Below are 16,124 nucleotides of genomic sequence, written 5' to 3'. Positions count from 1 at the left end.
GAAGGTTTATACCTCAAACTAATTGACAGCGGAATAGGGGGAAATTTCTATGATTTGATCAAATCAATGTACACGGCCAGCCAATGCGCTGTTAAAATTGGAAACAAAAGGACCGAATTCTTCCCCCAGGGGTGTGGAGTGAGACAGGGCTGCAGCTTAAGCCCCACCCTCTTTAACATCTACATCAACCAATTGGCCAACATATTAGAAGCTGCTCCCTTTCAAGGTCTCACTCTACACGACACAGACATCAAGTGTATTCTCTACGCAGATGACCTGGTGCTCCTGTCGCCCACTAAAGAGGGGCTTCAGGACAGCCTGGACCTGCTGGAGGATTACTGTCAGTCCTGGGCCCTGACCGTCGATCAACCTCCAAAAAACTAGAGTGATGATATTCCAGAACTCAGGGACACACACACACGTGCACGCTGTCACACAGAACCATTGAGAGCACTAAAGCATACACGTACCTCGGCCTCAAAATAACTCCCACGGGTAACTTTACTCTGGCTGTGAATGATCTCAAGGAGAAAGCTCAAAGGGCTTTCTATGCCATAAAAAGATCCATCAAAATCAACATCCCAATCCAAATTTGGCTCAAACTTTTCAAATCTATAATTGAACCAATCGCTTTATATGGCAGTGAAGTGTGGGGTCCCTCCATAAAATTTGACTTCTTAAATTGGGAAAAACATCCGATTGAAATCTAAATTTCTGCAAAAGAATACTCAAAGTCCAAAGAAAAACGCCAAACAACGGATGCAGGGCACCTAAAAACAAGCGACCCCAACACTTACCATCACAAAGCCCTGAAACACCAAGATCTGAGCGTGACGAGGAGTCCCCTGTGTCAGCTGGTGCTGAGACTGACTGAGCTCACACCTGCAGAGATCAGCCGGCCTCAGGACACACACACACTCACACACATTCGGCCCACACAAATCATGAACACAGAACAAGACAAGTACATCACCCATTGGACAAACACCACTCAAAACCAGCACAAACTGGAATGTTATTCGGCCCTAAATCGAAAATACAGCGCTGCGCAGTACCTGAGCTCAGTGAGAGATGAGAGACTCAGGAGAACCCTGACCATCTACAGACTCAGCAAGCACAGTCTGGCCATAGAGATGGGCCGGCGCAGACAGACCTGGCTCTCCCGTGAGGACAGACTCTGCTCGCACTGCATTCTGGGAGTGACGGAGACCGAGCTGCACTTCCTCACAGAATGCACAAAATACAAAGAGATCAAAGAGCACTACTACCCCAAAATTAACATATTCCCCCAATTCAGCTCCAGGAACCCAACACAAAAACTCCCAATACATCCTTGGTGAAGAAGCCAAATGCTCAAATACAGCTGCAAGATTTGGGTCCTCTTGCCATCTCCTGAGGGACGGCCAAACAAACAGCCCATAAACACACTCTCACAGCCCATTAGACTGCCAGTCAGGTAAATAATGTATATATTTTCAGTTTACAAGATTTATGTATTATATATTTTTATTTTGTTATTAGCATTATTTGGCTATATCAAGCCATGTGCACATAATATGTGTGAGTGAGACAGAGACAGAGACAGAGAGAGAGAGAGAGAGAATTTGCTTTCATTGTTCAATCCACTTAAATGTTAAAAAGCCATTTTTCCTTCTGTAACCCTTTCAACATTTAGCTAAATAAAAACAATTGCCATGGTTGTAGTGTTAGTTTGTGGTCTCAAATCATATTAAGTAAATCACGCTGCACACTTAGGCAAGCAGATGCTTTTGGATGATTTATGTTGCCAAATATATATAAAATGCATTGCCTAATTTTCATTGAGAATTGCCATTTTTAAAGATCACGTTTGAATTGACTTTGACAGTCTTTACTATAACCCATGGAATATCTACCACAGACATTCCCCAAAACTCCCTTTGTGTGGAAGAACCAAAAAATAGGTGCAATTAACAGGCATTTTCAGAACCTAATTTAAACACCAGCTGCACTAACCTTATTTGTGGTGTATCAGCATTTAAAGCAAGGTCTTTGTAGCTTTTAATCTGTAGATTAATCTATTTTTAATAGTCACAATCAAATGAAAACATGTTTTCATTACAGCATTCCATTAAAAAAAAGGCTTTAACAGCATAATAGCTTTGTGTTGTATATTCAGTAATATAAACTGAGACAAAGACAATGAATGAAGAATGAAAAATATTTTATTTATGACTAAATCAGTGCAAAGGGTGAAACCTCTTATGCCTTGTTTCCTGCTTGTATGCTTTTTGAACTAGGTTTTCCTCCACCTCAGTTAGATTGTTTAATCTTTATCAGGATTTATAACATTTGGTTTAGAAGTTCAGGAGTCCTTTGGAGGGTGATATGTCAGCTGGCTCCTCATCTGGTAGGGAAGGGCTTGTACCCAATGTATGCAGTCCAGAGTCTTCCTCATTGTTAGAGGCATGAGTTGTGAATAGTTCTTTGAAATCTGCAAGATAAAAATTCCATGAGCAAACATATGTACACCATCAAATAAAGCTTCAATAAACAAATACCATGCCAGTTTAGTGCCTTTTTGTACCTTCTTCTGGCAAGACTCTAGTCTTCCACATGCCTTGATCAGACTCTTTTGCCACTCCTTTTTTCTCTTCATAGCCATGGTCGTCATCATCGTCTTTATCTTCACTGTCATATTCATAGTCCTCTTCCTCCTCCAGCTTCTTGGATTCTGGTTCACGTTCCGTGATATTGGGTTGTTCAATGGGTACCCATGAGGGTGGACTAGTTATACCACCCACTTGGTCTGGTGGAGATTTTATTTTAGACTGCAGTTTTCAGTAGTTATAAGCATTTTAATGGCCATATCCTACTACTTGGAGTTCTCAATCATAACTAAAACATTTTCACATTTAACGTTTTGGTTAAAGCTGCAGTCCATTACTTTTGGTGCTCTAGTGGAAGAATATTGTAGCCGGATCAACAGCTCTCGGTTAATGTCTATGACGAGTAAAGCAGATACTGGGCTACTTCGCAGTGGTAAGGCCCAAACAAGTATAAAATAGTCAGAATATAAACGTATTGTAGGTGTACCGTAGTGAATCAGGATAAGACAAAAACACTTGTTCAAAATGTATACAAGCGAGTACATGAATACATTTTTCAAAAAATAAAAAGTTACGGACTGCAGCTTTAAGTAATTGTTATATATTATGTCAACGTTATTAAAATGCAAAGTCATCAGTCTTCCTAAAGAACAAAACATTCTGATGTTTTATACACCATTAACACATGGTTGGTAGCAGGTGTAAATATTTTCGTACCACTAACATTTTGAACCTAAAAATGTATATCAGAATGGCTTTACGAACAATTTATACAAATTGAAAGTCATTTCAAAGGTGGTGCAAAAGAACATCAAAATATACTTGTTTCAAATTTGACTTCGGTTTAAAAAGAAAGAAAAAAGAAAGACCCTTTATGTGTCCTAGTTTTTGAACCAATTAAAGAGAGATTGTATGGTGTTGTATACAAACCTATCTCAGCAGTGACACCATTCTTCCATAGGCTACTATGAGGCATTGGTTTCTTATCTTGACTGAGAGAAGGAACACCCTCCTTCACTCTAGGAGGAGCCAGAAATCCCATTTTGCTTTTCTTTGCAAAGATGGCCAATGGACCCACTGTTTTCTCCTGTTCCCATCCTATTGACAGAGCAACATTTTTAAAAATGGTTAGGTGCAAACATGTGTCAACACCTCATCTTTAAAATACGCTGTGTAATTTGTTAAAGAGCCATTTAAACTAAGACAAATGAATACCTGGGAGTGCTGAACCAATTCCCTCATCCTCCTCCTGTGGGAGAACTAAGTTCCTCCAAGAGAGAATAGGCTCACTTGATGTTAGCAAGGAACTAAAATGACTTTCAGAACCCTCTTGAATTCTGGGCTGGAATTTGTTGGGCTTTTGGGTAGGTGAGCTCTGGTCTGGTCTGGGAGCAGGAGGTAGCCCAGATTGCAGTGTGGACTGGAAGGATGGCGCATACTCTTTTGTTCCTTGGCAGCTGTAACAAGCCCAGTCACCGCCATCTGCAGATTTCCAACTTGTACAATAATGGAGGGAGTTAGAAAAACTTGAGGTAGGTTGGCAAAGAAACAAAAACCCAGCACACTAGAATACAGTTTGCATGGCAAGAGTTATTAATTTAAAACATTACTAGACAATAGACAAAAGGGAAAAAAGAAAGCAAAGCTTCAAACCTTCCATCGATAAAGGAGCATGCTTTATGAAAGGGGTTAACTGCATCCATTACAGGGTAAACTTGAAGATTACAAGTGATGTACACCTGCACAAAATAAGCAATGTTAATTTGAACTCAAACAGAACTGCTGATATCAGAATTCAATGTGCACAACAACCCCGCTTTTCTTTCATCCAATATTAAAATAGGCAAATATAACAAACCCTCCATCACCCTTTTAATGTTTTGGGCCTGAGAACATGCTTTCATGGGAATACACTATACACACACACACACCTCTGGCCTCGTCTCTTGGTGGAACTTGAAGGCGTCCAGCTGGAGTTGTAGTTTATCATTTTGGATTCTGGGCAGGAAACGAGACTTTGAGCCGGTTATTGGTCCATCCATCAGACAACTAATGATGTGTGGGGTGGGGGGGGGGAGAGAGAGAGAAAAAAAATTTAATGTCCTTATCGGTGATCAGCCAAAGAATATTTCTACATTTGCACTACAACAAACTAGAGATTGACTTTTTATAACCGATAATTTGCATGTTTATGTGCCCGATAACCAATATACAGAACTGATACATATTTGGGTTTTCAACAGCACTTAAAACCGTTTTAACACTTTTCCTATATTGCAAATTCACTCCCTCCTTACATAAAACACTTCAATAAATAAAAGGGGTCTGAAAGGGTGCGCAAAAAAAAAAAAAAAAAAGCTTTGATTAGGTAAACAAATATCGCAATGTTTTTTAAAGCATAAAACATTCCAAACAGCTTGAAACATTGCTACTTTCATGTAGCTTAGTACTCAGTTGCACCTTTCTATAACAGCAGTAATATTAACAAAATAAATGTACAATGTCTAACGTTTTCAAATTGAGAACAAAAATGACAGGAGAGTATAAACTTTGCACGAATAAGCATTCATTTTAAACAAAAGGTTTGTGTGTTGTTTAACAGACACGCTGGAATACACTTGCATTTGTTGGAATGCATACATTGTCCATAAAGAGTCCATCTCATCTGGCATGCTATTAGAATTATTGATGTTTTTGTCCATCTAGATTTATGCTGCATTCACGCTATGTTGTAATTACCGTAGTCTCGAAATGACAACACGTGCATATCCTATGGCACCACTAGGGCTGTGTCTGAAAAGCCATCAGCTTTCTAATCGCTCTTGCAGTACTTTATCACACACCGATCGGTCTGCACAGCGCTGCTTCAAGTCTAACACATCTACCATCAACTCCTAAATGAATCTGCAGCGGTCAGGTGGTACATTGGTCACATGACAATTTTCTGAGACCTTCTACTCGTTTCATCTTAGGTCCTGTCCCAAATGGCATCCTAACCCCTCAAGGTCTTCCTACGAGTCCACACTTTCATGACGTAATGCCGCTTTGACTGTCAGGAAGAAATTGGCTGCGGAACCAGCACCGGGCTCAAGAAAGGAAGAAATCGACCTGATCGAAAGGAAGAAAACACCTGCTGACAGAGCGTTGTTTTATCAATGCGTTTACACAGAACTTCTTGTGGAGACATTTCCAGCTGTAATTATTTAAATGTTTATTAGCGAAATAAAGGTTATATAGTAAATGTTAATATAATTTAGGGAGTTTTAACCTGGAGTTTGGATCTGGTTAAAACCTGCATACGGTGGCATTCTCGAGTGAGTCTGAACGGCACTATGAATGCTGGCTTCACATGCTATCAGAATTTTCCTACTTTCCACTTCTGAAGTCTTGAGGAGCATGTCACATTCAAGTGCTTTGTTGTCAGAAAGAACAGGAACCATGGAGGACACCAGGTTTATTCTAGCCTATTAATTGGGAAAATCTTAAAGGGTTAGTTCACCCAAAAATGAAAATTCTGTCATTAATTACTTACCCTCATGTCGTTCGACACCCGTAAGACCTCTGTTCATCTTCGGAACACAAATTAAGATATTTTAGTTGAAATCCAATCGCTCAGAAACGCCACCATTGGCACAATGCACGGTACACTCAAGACCCATAAAAGGTGCTAAAGACGTCGTTACAAAGTCCATCTCACTACAGTGGTTCTACAATAACTTTATAAAGCGACGAGAATATTTAGGTTTTTTTTGCACAAACTAACGACTTTTATAGTGATGACCGGTTTCAAAATAATGCATCATGAAGCTTCAACGCGTTATGAATCAGCGAGTCGAATCATGATTCGGATCGCGTGTCAAACCGCCAAACTGCTGAAATCAGTTGACTTTGGCGATTCAAACCGCTGAATCGACTCACTGAATAATAATGCTTTGAAGCTTCATGATGCCTTGTTTTGAAATCGGTCATCATGATTTAAGTCGTTATTTAGGGTTTTTGCGCACAAAAACTATTCTCGTCACTTTATAAAGTTATTGTAGAACCACTGTAATGAGATGGACTTTGTAACGACGTCTTTAGTACCTTTTATGGGTCTTGAGAGTGTAAAGTGCATTGTGCCAATGGAGGCCTTTCTGAGCGATCGGATTTCAACCAAAATATCTTCATTTGTGTTCCGAAGATGAACGGAGGTCTTACGGGTGTCGAACGCGCCGGATTTCCAACATACACTTAATTCATGGCGGTTTGATTTAATTAATGTAAAATTACATCTTTATTGGGACATGACAAATTGCGTCACTAAATTATAGAGACAAACTGGATAGTTTAAACTACATATCAAGCATGCAACATCTAATTTGTGCATTAATGGCTTGTGTTAAATAAAGTTTAATTAAGGGAGTTAAACTTGACCTTTCAACACCGTTCTCATCTCCCCTTAGGTGGTCTTGCATGCAATTCTCAATTATTGGTACAAGAAACACCAACTAGACCACATTTGAGTGAGTGGCGCTTGCCTTAACAAAATGCATGCTACAGTGGTTGCCAGGCCATTTCTATGCAGTTGCTAAGATGTTCTGAGTGAAACATTAAAGAAAAATAGAAAAAAAAAAAAACCCTGATGAATGTACCCACCCATGATTTTCAATAAACGTGTATCTGGGAACAGAGTCATTATCTGGAGTCACTGTGGCAACACAGCTCTCCAAATATATGCGGAGGTTAATGTGATGACCCAGACGAACTGAGGCTTCCATGTTTATGATGTCACCCAAGAAGTACACAGCTGAGGCCCTTTCAGATCGCCAATCACCTGCACCAAAGAAAACAAACCAAAGTGTGACCATTCTACAATTGTCTACTTCACACATCCAGGTAAAGAGTCAAAATAGAGTCCTGAAATTACAAATATTTTAAAATTACATGTTGTGGCTTTTAGTTCATGTATGTTAGCCATGAATCCGTCTACATGCTAGCATAAGAGTTGACAAAACAAACCTTTAGCAAATGGCACTTCTTTCTTACTGAAAAAAGACAATACTGACGACTGATCCAAAGCTACAGGTTTCCAATAAGAATCCCACGTTAAACCACCTGCAGCCAAACAAATGGTTCATGGCTATGCAACTACAACTTATTGGCTATTTTTTAATAAATGGACAAGCCCTTTAATAAACTTCAAAGTCAACACAGGAAAGAAAACTCTGCTTGTCAAGTGAATTCATGGGTTAAGGAGATCCCCTTGCACATACTTGTCATTAGCTTTAGTGAAAACTGCAAGTCCTCCACTGCAGATTGCTTTGAAAGGTAAGGAATCCACGTTGGTTTGATGGGGTTGCTGGTAACGTCAAATCTCCTGAGACAGAGGATACAACAGAAATGGTATGTATAAATGGTAGTATAGAGGGGGTTAACATGGTTAGTTATGTACGCACTGTCCAATTACCTGCTGTAATAACATTCAATAGGAACTACTGCCTGCTCAAGGCGAACGACTCCGTCTGGAGAGGGTTGCGGAGTGAAAATTAGGAGGTTGGTGTATATAAGAGAGTCATCTGTAATCTGAACAAAAAGCTTAAATTATTAAATTGATTTACCACACGTAAAGTGGTTGTCAAGAACTAGACTTTACATAGATGCTGCATACAAGCCGCTTTGCTTTTGTCTCATGCACAAAATCGGATTTGGACTGACAGTCTGAACGTAGCCCATCCGATTAAAATCCGATCAGATTTAGCAAGTGTGAACAGCAAGATTTTTTTTTTTTTATCCGTTTTGAGCTACTTTATATGTGGCTTGAAATCCTATTCAAATAGCATTTCTGGAAATCCATTTCAGTCTGACCGCTACGATTTTGTGTGGTTTGTGACTCACTAAATACGATATGTAAGCCTAAAACATAAACGTCATAAATTATAGGAAAAATGCTAAAAGTCGCTGCAGAAACAAGGTTGTCCGTGCTAGACGAGCACAAAATGAGAATAGACAGGGACATTTTTTGAAAGAAGGAAGCCACGCATGCCTATGGCAAGCCATTTTAACTTTAATTCCCAGGATATAGATTCTTGATAAACAATTAAATTTTCACTAGTTAAAATGTGAGTTATTGATATCAGGAATACTATAAAAATCATAATAATAAATATAAATTCTTGATAATGATTAGGGGTGCTCCGATTGATCGGCAACCGATCTCGATCGGTCGATAATCGCTTTGGGATGATTGATCAGCGGTCTCCAAAAAGGCCGATCTCATGAACCGATCGCATGCTGACGACACAAAACCCGCACCTGCCGTGAGAGCTAGGGCATGATGTGCAGTGACACCGTCTCATTCTCTTTCCAGCGTGGGTAAAATAATTATAATGATGAAGGTGAGGTACAATTCATATTTCTATATTAAATAACTTGCGCAGTGATTTGAAAACTTTCTGTGGGACGCAAGTTCACAAACAGCGTGCGTGAATCACCGCATGCACGCTCTCTCCCTTTCAAAATGCTCAAATGGCTTCACATCAGCACATCGCATCTGCACTAAAATCGAGCTGCACAGTTGACACAGGATTTGCCACTTTGCACAATCGAGGCAGTGTTGCATCGTCACTAAAGTTTATCATTTGCATTTATTTTTAAGTCTTGCCAGTGTTCAAACCGCTCAGCACTCGTGCGCACGGTCTGGAGACCCACACAGGCCATCTCACAAAAAGCTTGCGAGTGCAAATTGAGCTGAAATGGTCAGATGCACACAAATGTATGTACTAAATTACCGTCTTGACGAGTATGCACGTAAACCCCATCGTGATTCGCGAGTGAACATTTGTGCAACTGCATGTAACTGTAACCGTGTTCGCTCTTAAAGTGACAGCTGTCGAATAAACTGCTGCTGTCTCTGAGTTTCTCTTTGTCTTGTGTTGTTTGATGAACCTTTATGACACTCACTGCCCTTGAATGACTAACTTTTGCAACCTTAAGTATAAGGATTAATCTAATTAAATTTATTCAGGGAAGACCAATATTAATTTAAATTGGATTTCTTATTAAATGTCTTTAGTATTTCTTACCTCAATAGTAATGTTAGAACTACCTGAAAAATTGTTTTTAAAAACAAAAATGCACTGCATGAACAAATATTTAGGTGAGAATTATATATATTTAGTATACATTTATTTGGGAAAGATGGCCTACAATAGTCTTAAGTTCTCATTTTATAAAATAAACACTTGGTGGTTCTTCAAGATCTTGACTCAGTTAATTTAGAGTTAGTTTCATTTCTACAAATGGTGCAAACTCTGCAAGATTATAGATAAAAGATTCCCATTCCCCTGCCATTCTGTGATCGGCAATCGGCCCCAAAAATGCTGATCGGAGCATCTCTAATAATGATATCACTTGTCAAAACAAATTCTTGATAACAAGAATTAAATTGTATGCCATGGAATAAAACTTTAAAATATTTTGAACTTGTGTTCACCACAGCAATTTCAGGCATTTAACCAAAAACCCATTAAGTTCTTCTTCTATAGGGTGTTGGTATGACGCAAATTTTTAGGCCAGAATGAGTTAGCATTTTAGCACTTTCGGCTCCATCGTTTCGAAGTCAATGGGTTTTAGGTGAAATGGCTGAAATAAGGTCAGTGTTTAACAAAAGCTCAAGATACTTTTACATTTTATTTTACAGCAAAATAAATCAGTAAAACCCCACTAATTTTTTTTTTAAGATGTTATGCTTCTTGAAAAAGGCGGTTGTTAACAAGAGGCTAAATAGGATAACAGAGGCTGTCAGGGACATTAAACATCACGCCGAACAGGTGAGCTCAGAATAGGTTTTTATAAGAGCACAATTATTTATAAGCACAACGAGGCTGCAAAAACAGACTAACTCAAACTTTATGGGAAAATGTTTTTTATAGATAAAAACTGAAAGAGTTGTCAGAAGCTTAGTGGTGGTGACGTTGAAGTTATGGGACTGTGGTGTGGTTCATTTATAGACTACATTTAGTTTTTTTTTTTACTTCTGGAGACTGCATTTAGGCTTCAAAATTAATAAAAGTTGTTTCATCCGGAAATTCTCTTGAAAAAGTATGAAACTTTGTTGATCACAGAGCTTGTTTTGCGATAATCCAAAAGTCTATGGAAAAATCCTATTGGGTTTTTGTCAAGGGAAACAGTGTGATGCCAACTGCTGGTTGGCCTACAAAATGCACCACTCTATTGAACATTACAAGTCACAATTCACATGCACGAGCGGACAATTGGTGCATTCAAGTCATGTCAGAAAGAATGCATTTCAATTTGACCAATTTGTTTTGGTCTGCATAATCCTGCCCACTGCCAATTTACCCAATATTATTGTTTTTAATTTGGACTGCAGTACCCATTTCAATCGCTAGCTGTCAATATTAGACACTGAATTTCATTGCTATCAGAAATATCCTACTTCCCAATTTTGAAGTTGTGATTACAAGCTCATAGAATAGGAATCATGGAGGAAACCATGGTTTTTTTTCTTGCTTATTTGAGGAAATCTTAAAGCCAAAATGTAAAGATCTTTAATTGAGTAAAATGTAGCGTCCCATTCATTGACAACCATATAAATATTCACAAGCTTCCCCGTAGTAAATATGACTTTGAGATGGTACCACAATATTTAGCAGTGACATTGTGAGTCTTGCATTTACAACAAATTACCTGCACAAAATATAATAGCATTGTAATTTATGTAACGATTAGTTTATAGTGGCGTTAAAACAAAGCAAACCTGATGCACATTCTTGGTTCTTAATTTTCTAGAAATTTCTTAATTTACTTTCCATTTTAAGTACGAACTTCCCAGGACAACTTGAATGCCCATATCTCTGTGACTAAACTGCGAATATTCATCTGATGAGAAATGTGTTCCACTACATTCTCGTCGGTCATTAGCCAACAAACTGATATACAGTATAGTACGTACACGTACACACACACACACACACACACACACACACACACACACACACACACACACGCGCGCACACGCACACGCGCACACGCGCACACGCACACGCACACGCACACGCGCACACGCGCTTTTCACCAGGAATTTCACTGTTAAATACAATTTTTTTTTTTGATGGGCTGCCATCTTCAGCAGAAGCAAATACAATGGATTAAAAAACTTGTAGCTAACAGTAGGTCTGTCTTTAAAAGTTATTACATTTTTACTAGTAAAAAAACGAATGAAAGATGTATAAATTCTAAACATGAAAACTCTGGACACTTTTCATACTCGTTTTATAATTTATGTCATGGTCACTGAAAACTAGGATAACTATTCTAGACACATTTAACTTTTGTTTAAAAAAAAAAATCTCACTTTTCTGTAACTGGAATTCTTATTAGTTAGAATTGAATTTGAGAACTCTAATTGTAATTCTTACTATTCAATTCAAATGTATTTGTATAGCTAGCGCTTTTCACAGAAGGCCTATAAGTTTCAAAGCAGCTTTACAGAAAATGCAGGCATATACATTATAATTTATAACGATCTGTTATCAGAGGTGACTGTCCAAGTTATGCATTTCAGAAATGTACTATTTCTAGTAAGAACTGATTTAGAGAGCTCTCCAATTTAATTCTTACAAGTCAGAATACAATTGCAGAGCTCTAATTCGATTAGAAAGCTCTCTAATAATTGTTAGTATGAACTGAATTATACTGGAATGGTTACTAGGAAGAATTTAATTGTAGAGCTCTCTAATTGTATTCTTACTATAGTTAAAATGCAATTACGACGAGTAACGTGGTGACAATTTAAAGGGTTAGTTCACCCAAATGAAATTTCTTCCATTAATGACTTACCCCAATGTTGTTCCACACCCGTAAGACCTCCGTTCATCCTCGGAACGTAGTTTAAGATATTTTAGATTTAGTCCGAGGGCTTTCAGTCCTTTGAATGTAAGTGTATGCACACTTTGCTGCGTTCACGACACCACAGTGACGCTGCTGACGTAAGACACTGTGACGTGTTATCTGGTATCTGCTATCGCACCAGATAACACGTCACCGTCTTACGTCAGCAGCATCACTGTGGCGTCGTGAACGCGGATTCAAACAAAATCGGAAGAGAAGACACTGCTTAATAAAGTCTTGGTCTAGTTTAGTTTTTGTTATTTTTGGACCAAAATGTATTGTCGACGCTTCAAAAGAGTCTAACTAACCAAATGATGTCACATATGGACTACTTTGATGATGTTTTCATTACCTTTCTGGACGTGGACAGCAAAGTGCGCATACACTTACATTCAAAGGACTGAAAGCCCTCGGACTAAACCTAAAATATCTTAAACTGTGTTCCGAGGATGAACGGAGGTCTTACGTGTGTGTAACAACATTGGGGTGAGTCATTCATGGAAGAAATTTCATTTTTGGGTGAACTAACCCTTTAAGCTGAAACGGCTTGCCATAACACATTTAGTGGCATTCAATGGAGACAAGTAGGCTACACTACACAAGGTGAAATAACTTTACAGTTTAGAGTTAATTCAATATTTCTCTAACACCCTTCGTCTCAGGTGTTAAATAGACATCTAGAAAATTAGATATTTATGATTTAGAATTTATGAAAACGTTTTTTTTAATAGCCTACAGTTATCAGATGTTTGTACACAACGGGTAGTTTCCAGATTAATCGCTCTTTAACGGATTCAGACCCAAAATTAATATCTGCAAAAAAAAAAGACTTGAATTGCTCATACCCAGTGTTGAGTGCCACAATCAGTGAGCTCAGCTGATATGATGTACTCGTTATTGGAGAACGCGGTCACTTTACAAGAAGGAATGAACTGACTGTCGGCACCAAGCCGCAGCTCTGAATCATCCACAGGTAAACCGACGTCAAAGAGGTCAACCTTAATTGCGATCTCCATGTAATTCTCGTGACAAATCACGGCTACTGTTTTGACACGGGTGATCTGCCTGCCGGGCGAATCTTTCACTTGATTCGAGAGCTGCTTGATTGGGAAAGGTTCCCTCATTTGCGACCGACTGGGTGGAAAGGGTATCGGAGGGTCAGAGCTCAGTTGAGAGGCCCTCACATCACGAAACTCTGCTACCAAAGTCAGGATCAAGAGATGCAAGATTAAACTTTCCGTCATCATCCTCAATTAAATTAGAGAACCACTGCAAGCTATAACCCCGCACCACCTAGCATGCACCCGGCCCACTTCCGCTTCTTTAAATGGACAATTAACCCATTTTTGTACGAGTTCCATAATCACGGGTTAATTAGGCGGTGCACTGCTGAAAGTCGGTGATTAAAGTGATGAGAAAACAACCCCTCCCACTTAACGTTACACAAAAAGTCTAGAGAAAGGTCACGTTGAAAAAAATGTCAGCTGAGCTGAATATTAAAAACTTGTTTTTACATCCTCATTTTTCACTTCGTTTCTCAATTCGCAATTATGTAGTTGATGTGTATCTTTTGTTGACTTGTTACATCTCTTGTTCTGTTTGTGATTAATTTAGAAACACTACTACAATGATCTTGTTTTAGAAACATATTTTCACATTCTTCACTTAGCATAAACATATTTCAACAAGTGAATATTAACATCAATAATGTATTCTAAAATCGAATGTTATTACACTTAGGGGAGATGGCGTTTTATTATTGTAGGCATGAGTAGTTGCAAAACCCGTTTGTGTTTGTTGATAGCGCTGATCTTGGACAGACTGGCTAGCGGATGAACGAAGCAATCGATATCATGAAAGATGCATAAGAATAAAACCTATATACGTTGTTTTTGCATTAAATATTAGCTGTAGTTGTTAGTAAATCGTTTGTATGCTTCTTTATAAAGTTTATTAAATGGCATGACGCTAAAATGTGCTTTTTTGTAAATATGTGTATATGGAATTACGCTTCGATCTTTCGTTCACACTCTCAGGACCTTCCAGCAAATTCAAAATGGCGGATTTTCAGAAAAATGGTTCGGAGCTAAACAGGATATACCAAGTATAAATATAAAAACAAATACAGTGGATAAATAAACAATTAGCTGCACAACCACAGAGTGAGCAGTTATTAATAAAGGATTTGCTTTTTTTTTATTAGTTTTAATCGTTTTAACATTGCGGGATCATCTTTTTAAAGGTAAGAACGGCATGCAGTTCAGTTCTGCTTTTTGTGCAATTTTATTGCAGGAAAATGTCTATGATTAACCCCAGTAGTATATGAATAATGGACTTAATGAGTCTAAAGACACTTGAATATGTGCATAAGCAAGTTTTGACAACGTAGTATATCAGTATTTGAGTACTCGATCCCGCATTAAGTTCGCTTAAAAATGTGCTTGAAAACTCTTTAACTCTTTTCAGATGAATAAACGTTTCCTGTCGTTAGGTAATATTTTCTAGAGCACAATGAAATCTGATAGACCTTTATAAGAGTTGAACATTGGAAGAAGGGTTGGTACTGCATGAAATCGGATAGACCTTTATAAGAGTTGAACATTGGAAGAAGGGTTGGTGCTGCTTGATGCATTACGGAGAAGGGTGTATTTAGGATTCAAAAACAAACAACTAAACAAACCAAGAACTAGATATTTTCGGCACGTAGTTCACAGTAGCACTCTTATGATTCTCAATAGGATACAATTCTTCGGAGAAACTCCTCAACATTCTTGTAAATAACTTTTTTTCCCTAACGTTAATAGTTATTGATTTGTATGTGTGTGTGTGTGTGTGTGTGTAAATATTATGCACGTATACTTTCTATCATTAAATTAGCCTAGAATTATTTGTAATGTATTTGCTTTATATCAGCCACCAGTCACACTTCACTGTGGATATACGTTTTGGCATCAGCAATTACAAATCCATATCCGTAGACTACAACCAAGGATATAACTTACTTGCAACTTGATTCCAGTTTCTATAACCTATGTGAACAAATGTACAAATCATATTGCCATAAACCTGTGGCCAAGTAATACACAATGAAAATATAGCACTCAATATATAAAACGGTTGTCAATGTGTGAATTCACATTGTAAAGGAAAATATAAAAATATAGATTTTCTTTTTTTTTTTTTAAATTACATTCTTTAAAACGTATTTGGACTTGGGTTTTTAAGTTGCGATAATAGATATAGAAGGGAATATAAAAGATGCAGCTATATATGCAGCTATACAACTCCATGGCAACTATACATTCATAAACATACATTTGCTGGAAAAGATGGCATTAAAGGGTTAGTTCACCCAAAAATGAAAATTCTGTCATTAATTACTCACCCTCATGTCGTTCGACACCCGTAAGACCAACACAAATGAAGATATTTTTGTTGAAAGCTGATGGCTGAGAAAGGCTTCAGATAGGCCTCCATTGGCATTCAGTACATTAATACTCCCAAGACCCATAAAAGGCACTTAAAACGTCGTTACAAAGTCCATCTCACCACAGTGGCTCTACAATAATTTTACGATGCGACGACAATAGTTTTTGTGCGCAAAAAAAAATCAAAATAACACCTTTATCCAGCATGTTATTGTCT

General features: G+C 38.1%; 2 protein-coding genes across 2 annotated transcripts in view; one reads left to right on the top strand and one right to left on the bottom strand.

Annotated features, from left to right (window-relative positions):
* Positions 1 to 2,187: 2,187 nt before the first annotated feature.
* LOC307124930 (uncharacterized protein) lies at positions 2,188 to 13,799 on the bottom strand. Its single transcript, XM_079814432.1, has 10 exons — positions 13,325 to 13,799; positions 8,035 to 8,150; positions 7,841 to 7,944; positions 7,224 to 7,401; positions 4,520 to 4,637; positions 4,242 to 4,327; positions 3,804 to 4,084; positions 3,519 to 3,686; positions 2,567 to 2,788; positions 2,188 to 2,473 (listed from the first exon to the last, which is right to left on the bottom strand). Exons 1-10 carry the CDS (start codon positions 13,724 to 13,726, stop codon positions 2,337 to 2,339), a joined length of 1,812 nt encoding a protein of 603 aa, XP_079670558.1. The 5' UTR covers positions 13,727 to 13,799; the 3' UTR covers positions 2,188 to 2,336.
* A 781-nt stretch (positions 13,800 to 14,580) lies between these two features.
* Positions 14,581 to 16,124, top strand: part of taf6 (TAF6 RNA polymerase II, TATA box binding protein (TBP)-associated factor) — a 69,709-nt gene continuing 68,165 nt past the window's right edge. The window contains exon 1 of the mRNA XM_079814577.1: positions 14,581 to 14,721. The gene's annotated coding sequence lies outside the window, so the exon portion shown is untranslated. The remainder of the gene's footprint in view (positions 14,722 to 16,124) is intronic.

This window comes from Gobio gobio (assembly GCF_949357685.1).
Source record: "Gobio gobio genome assembly, chromosome: 4".
NCBI lineage: Eukaryota > Metazoa > Chordata > Actinopteri > Cypriniformes > Gobionidae > Gobio > Gobio gobio.
This window is presented reverse-complemented; position numbering and strand designations above follow the sequence as displayed.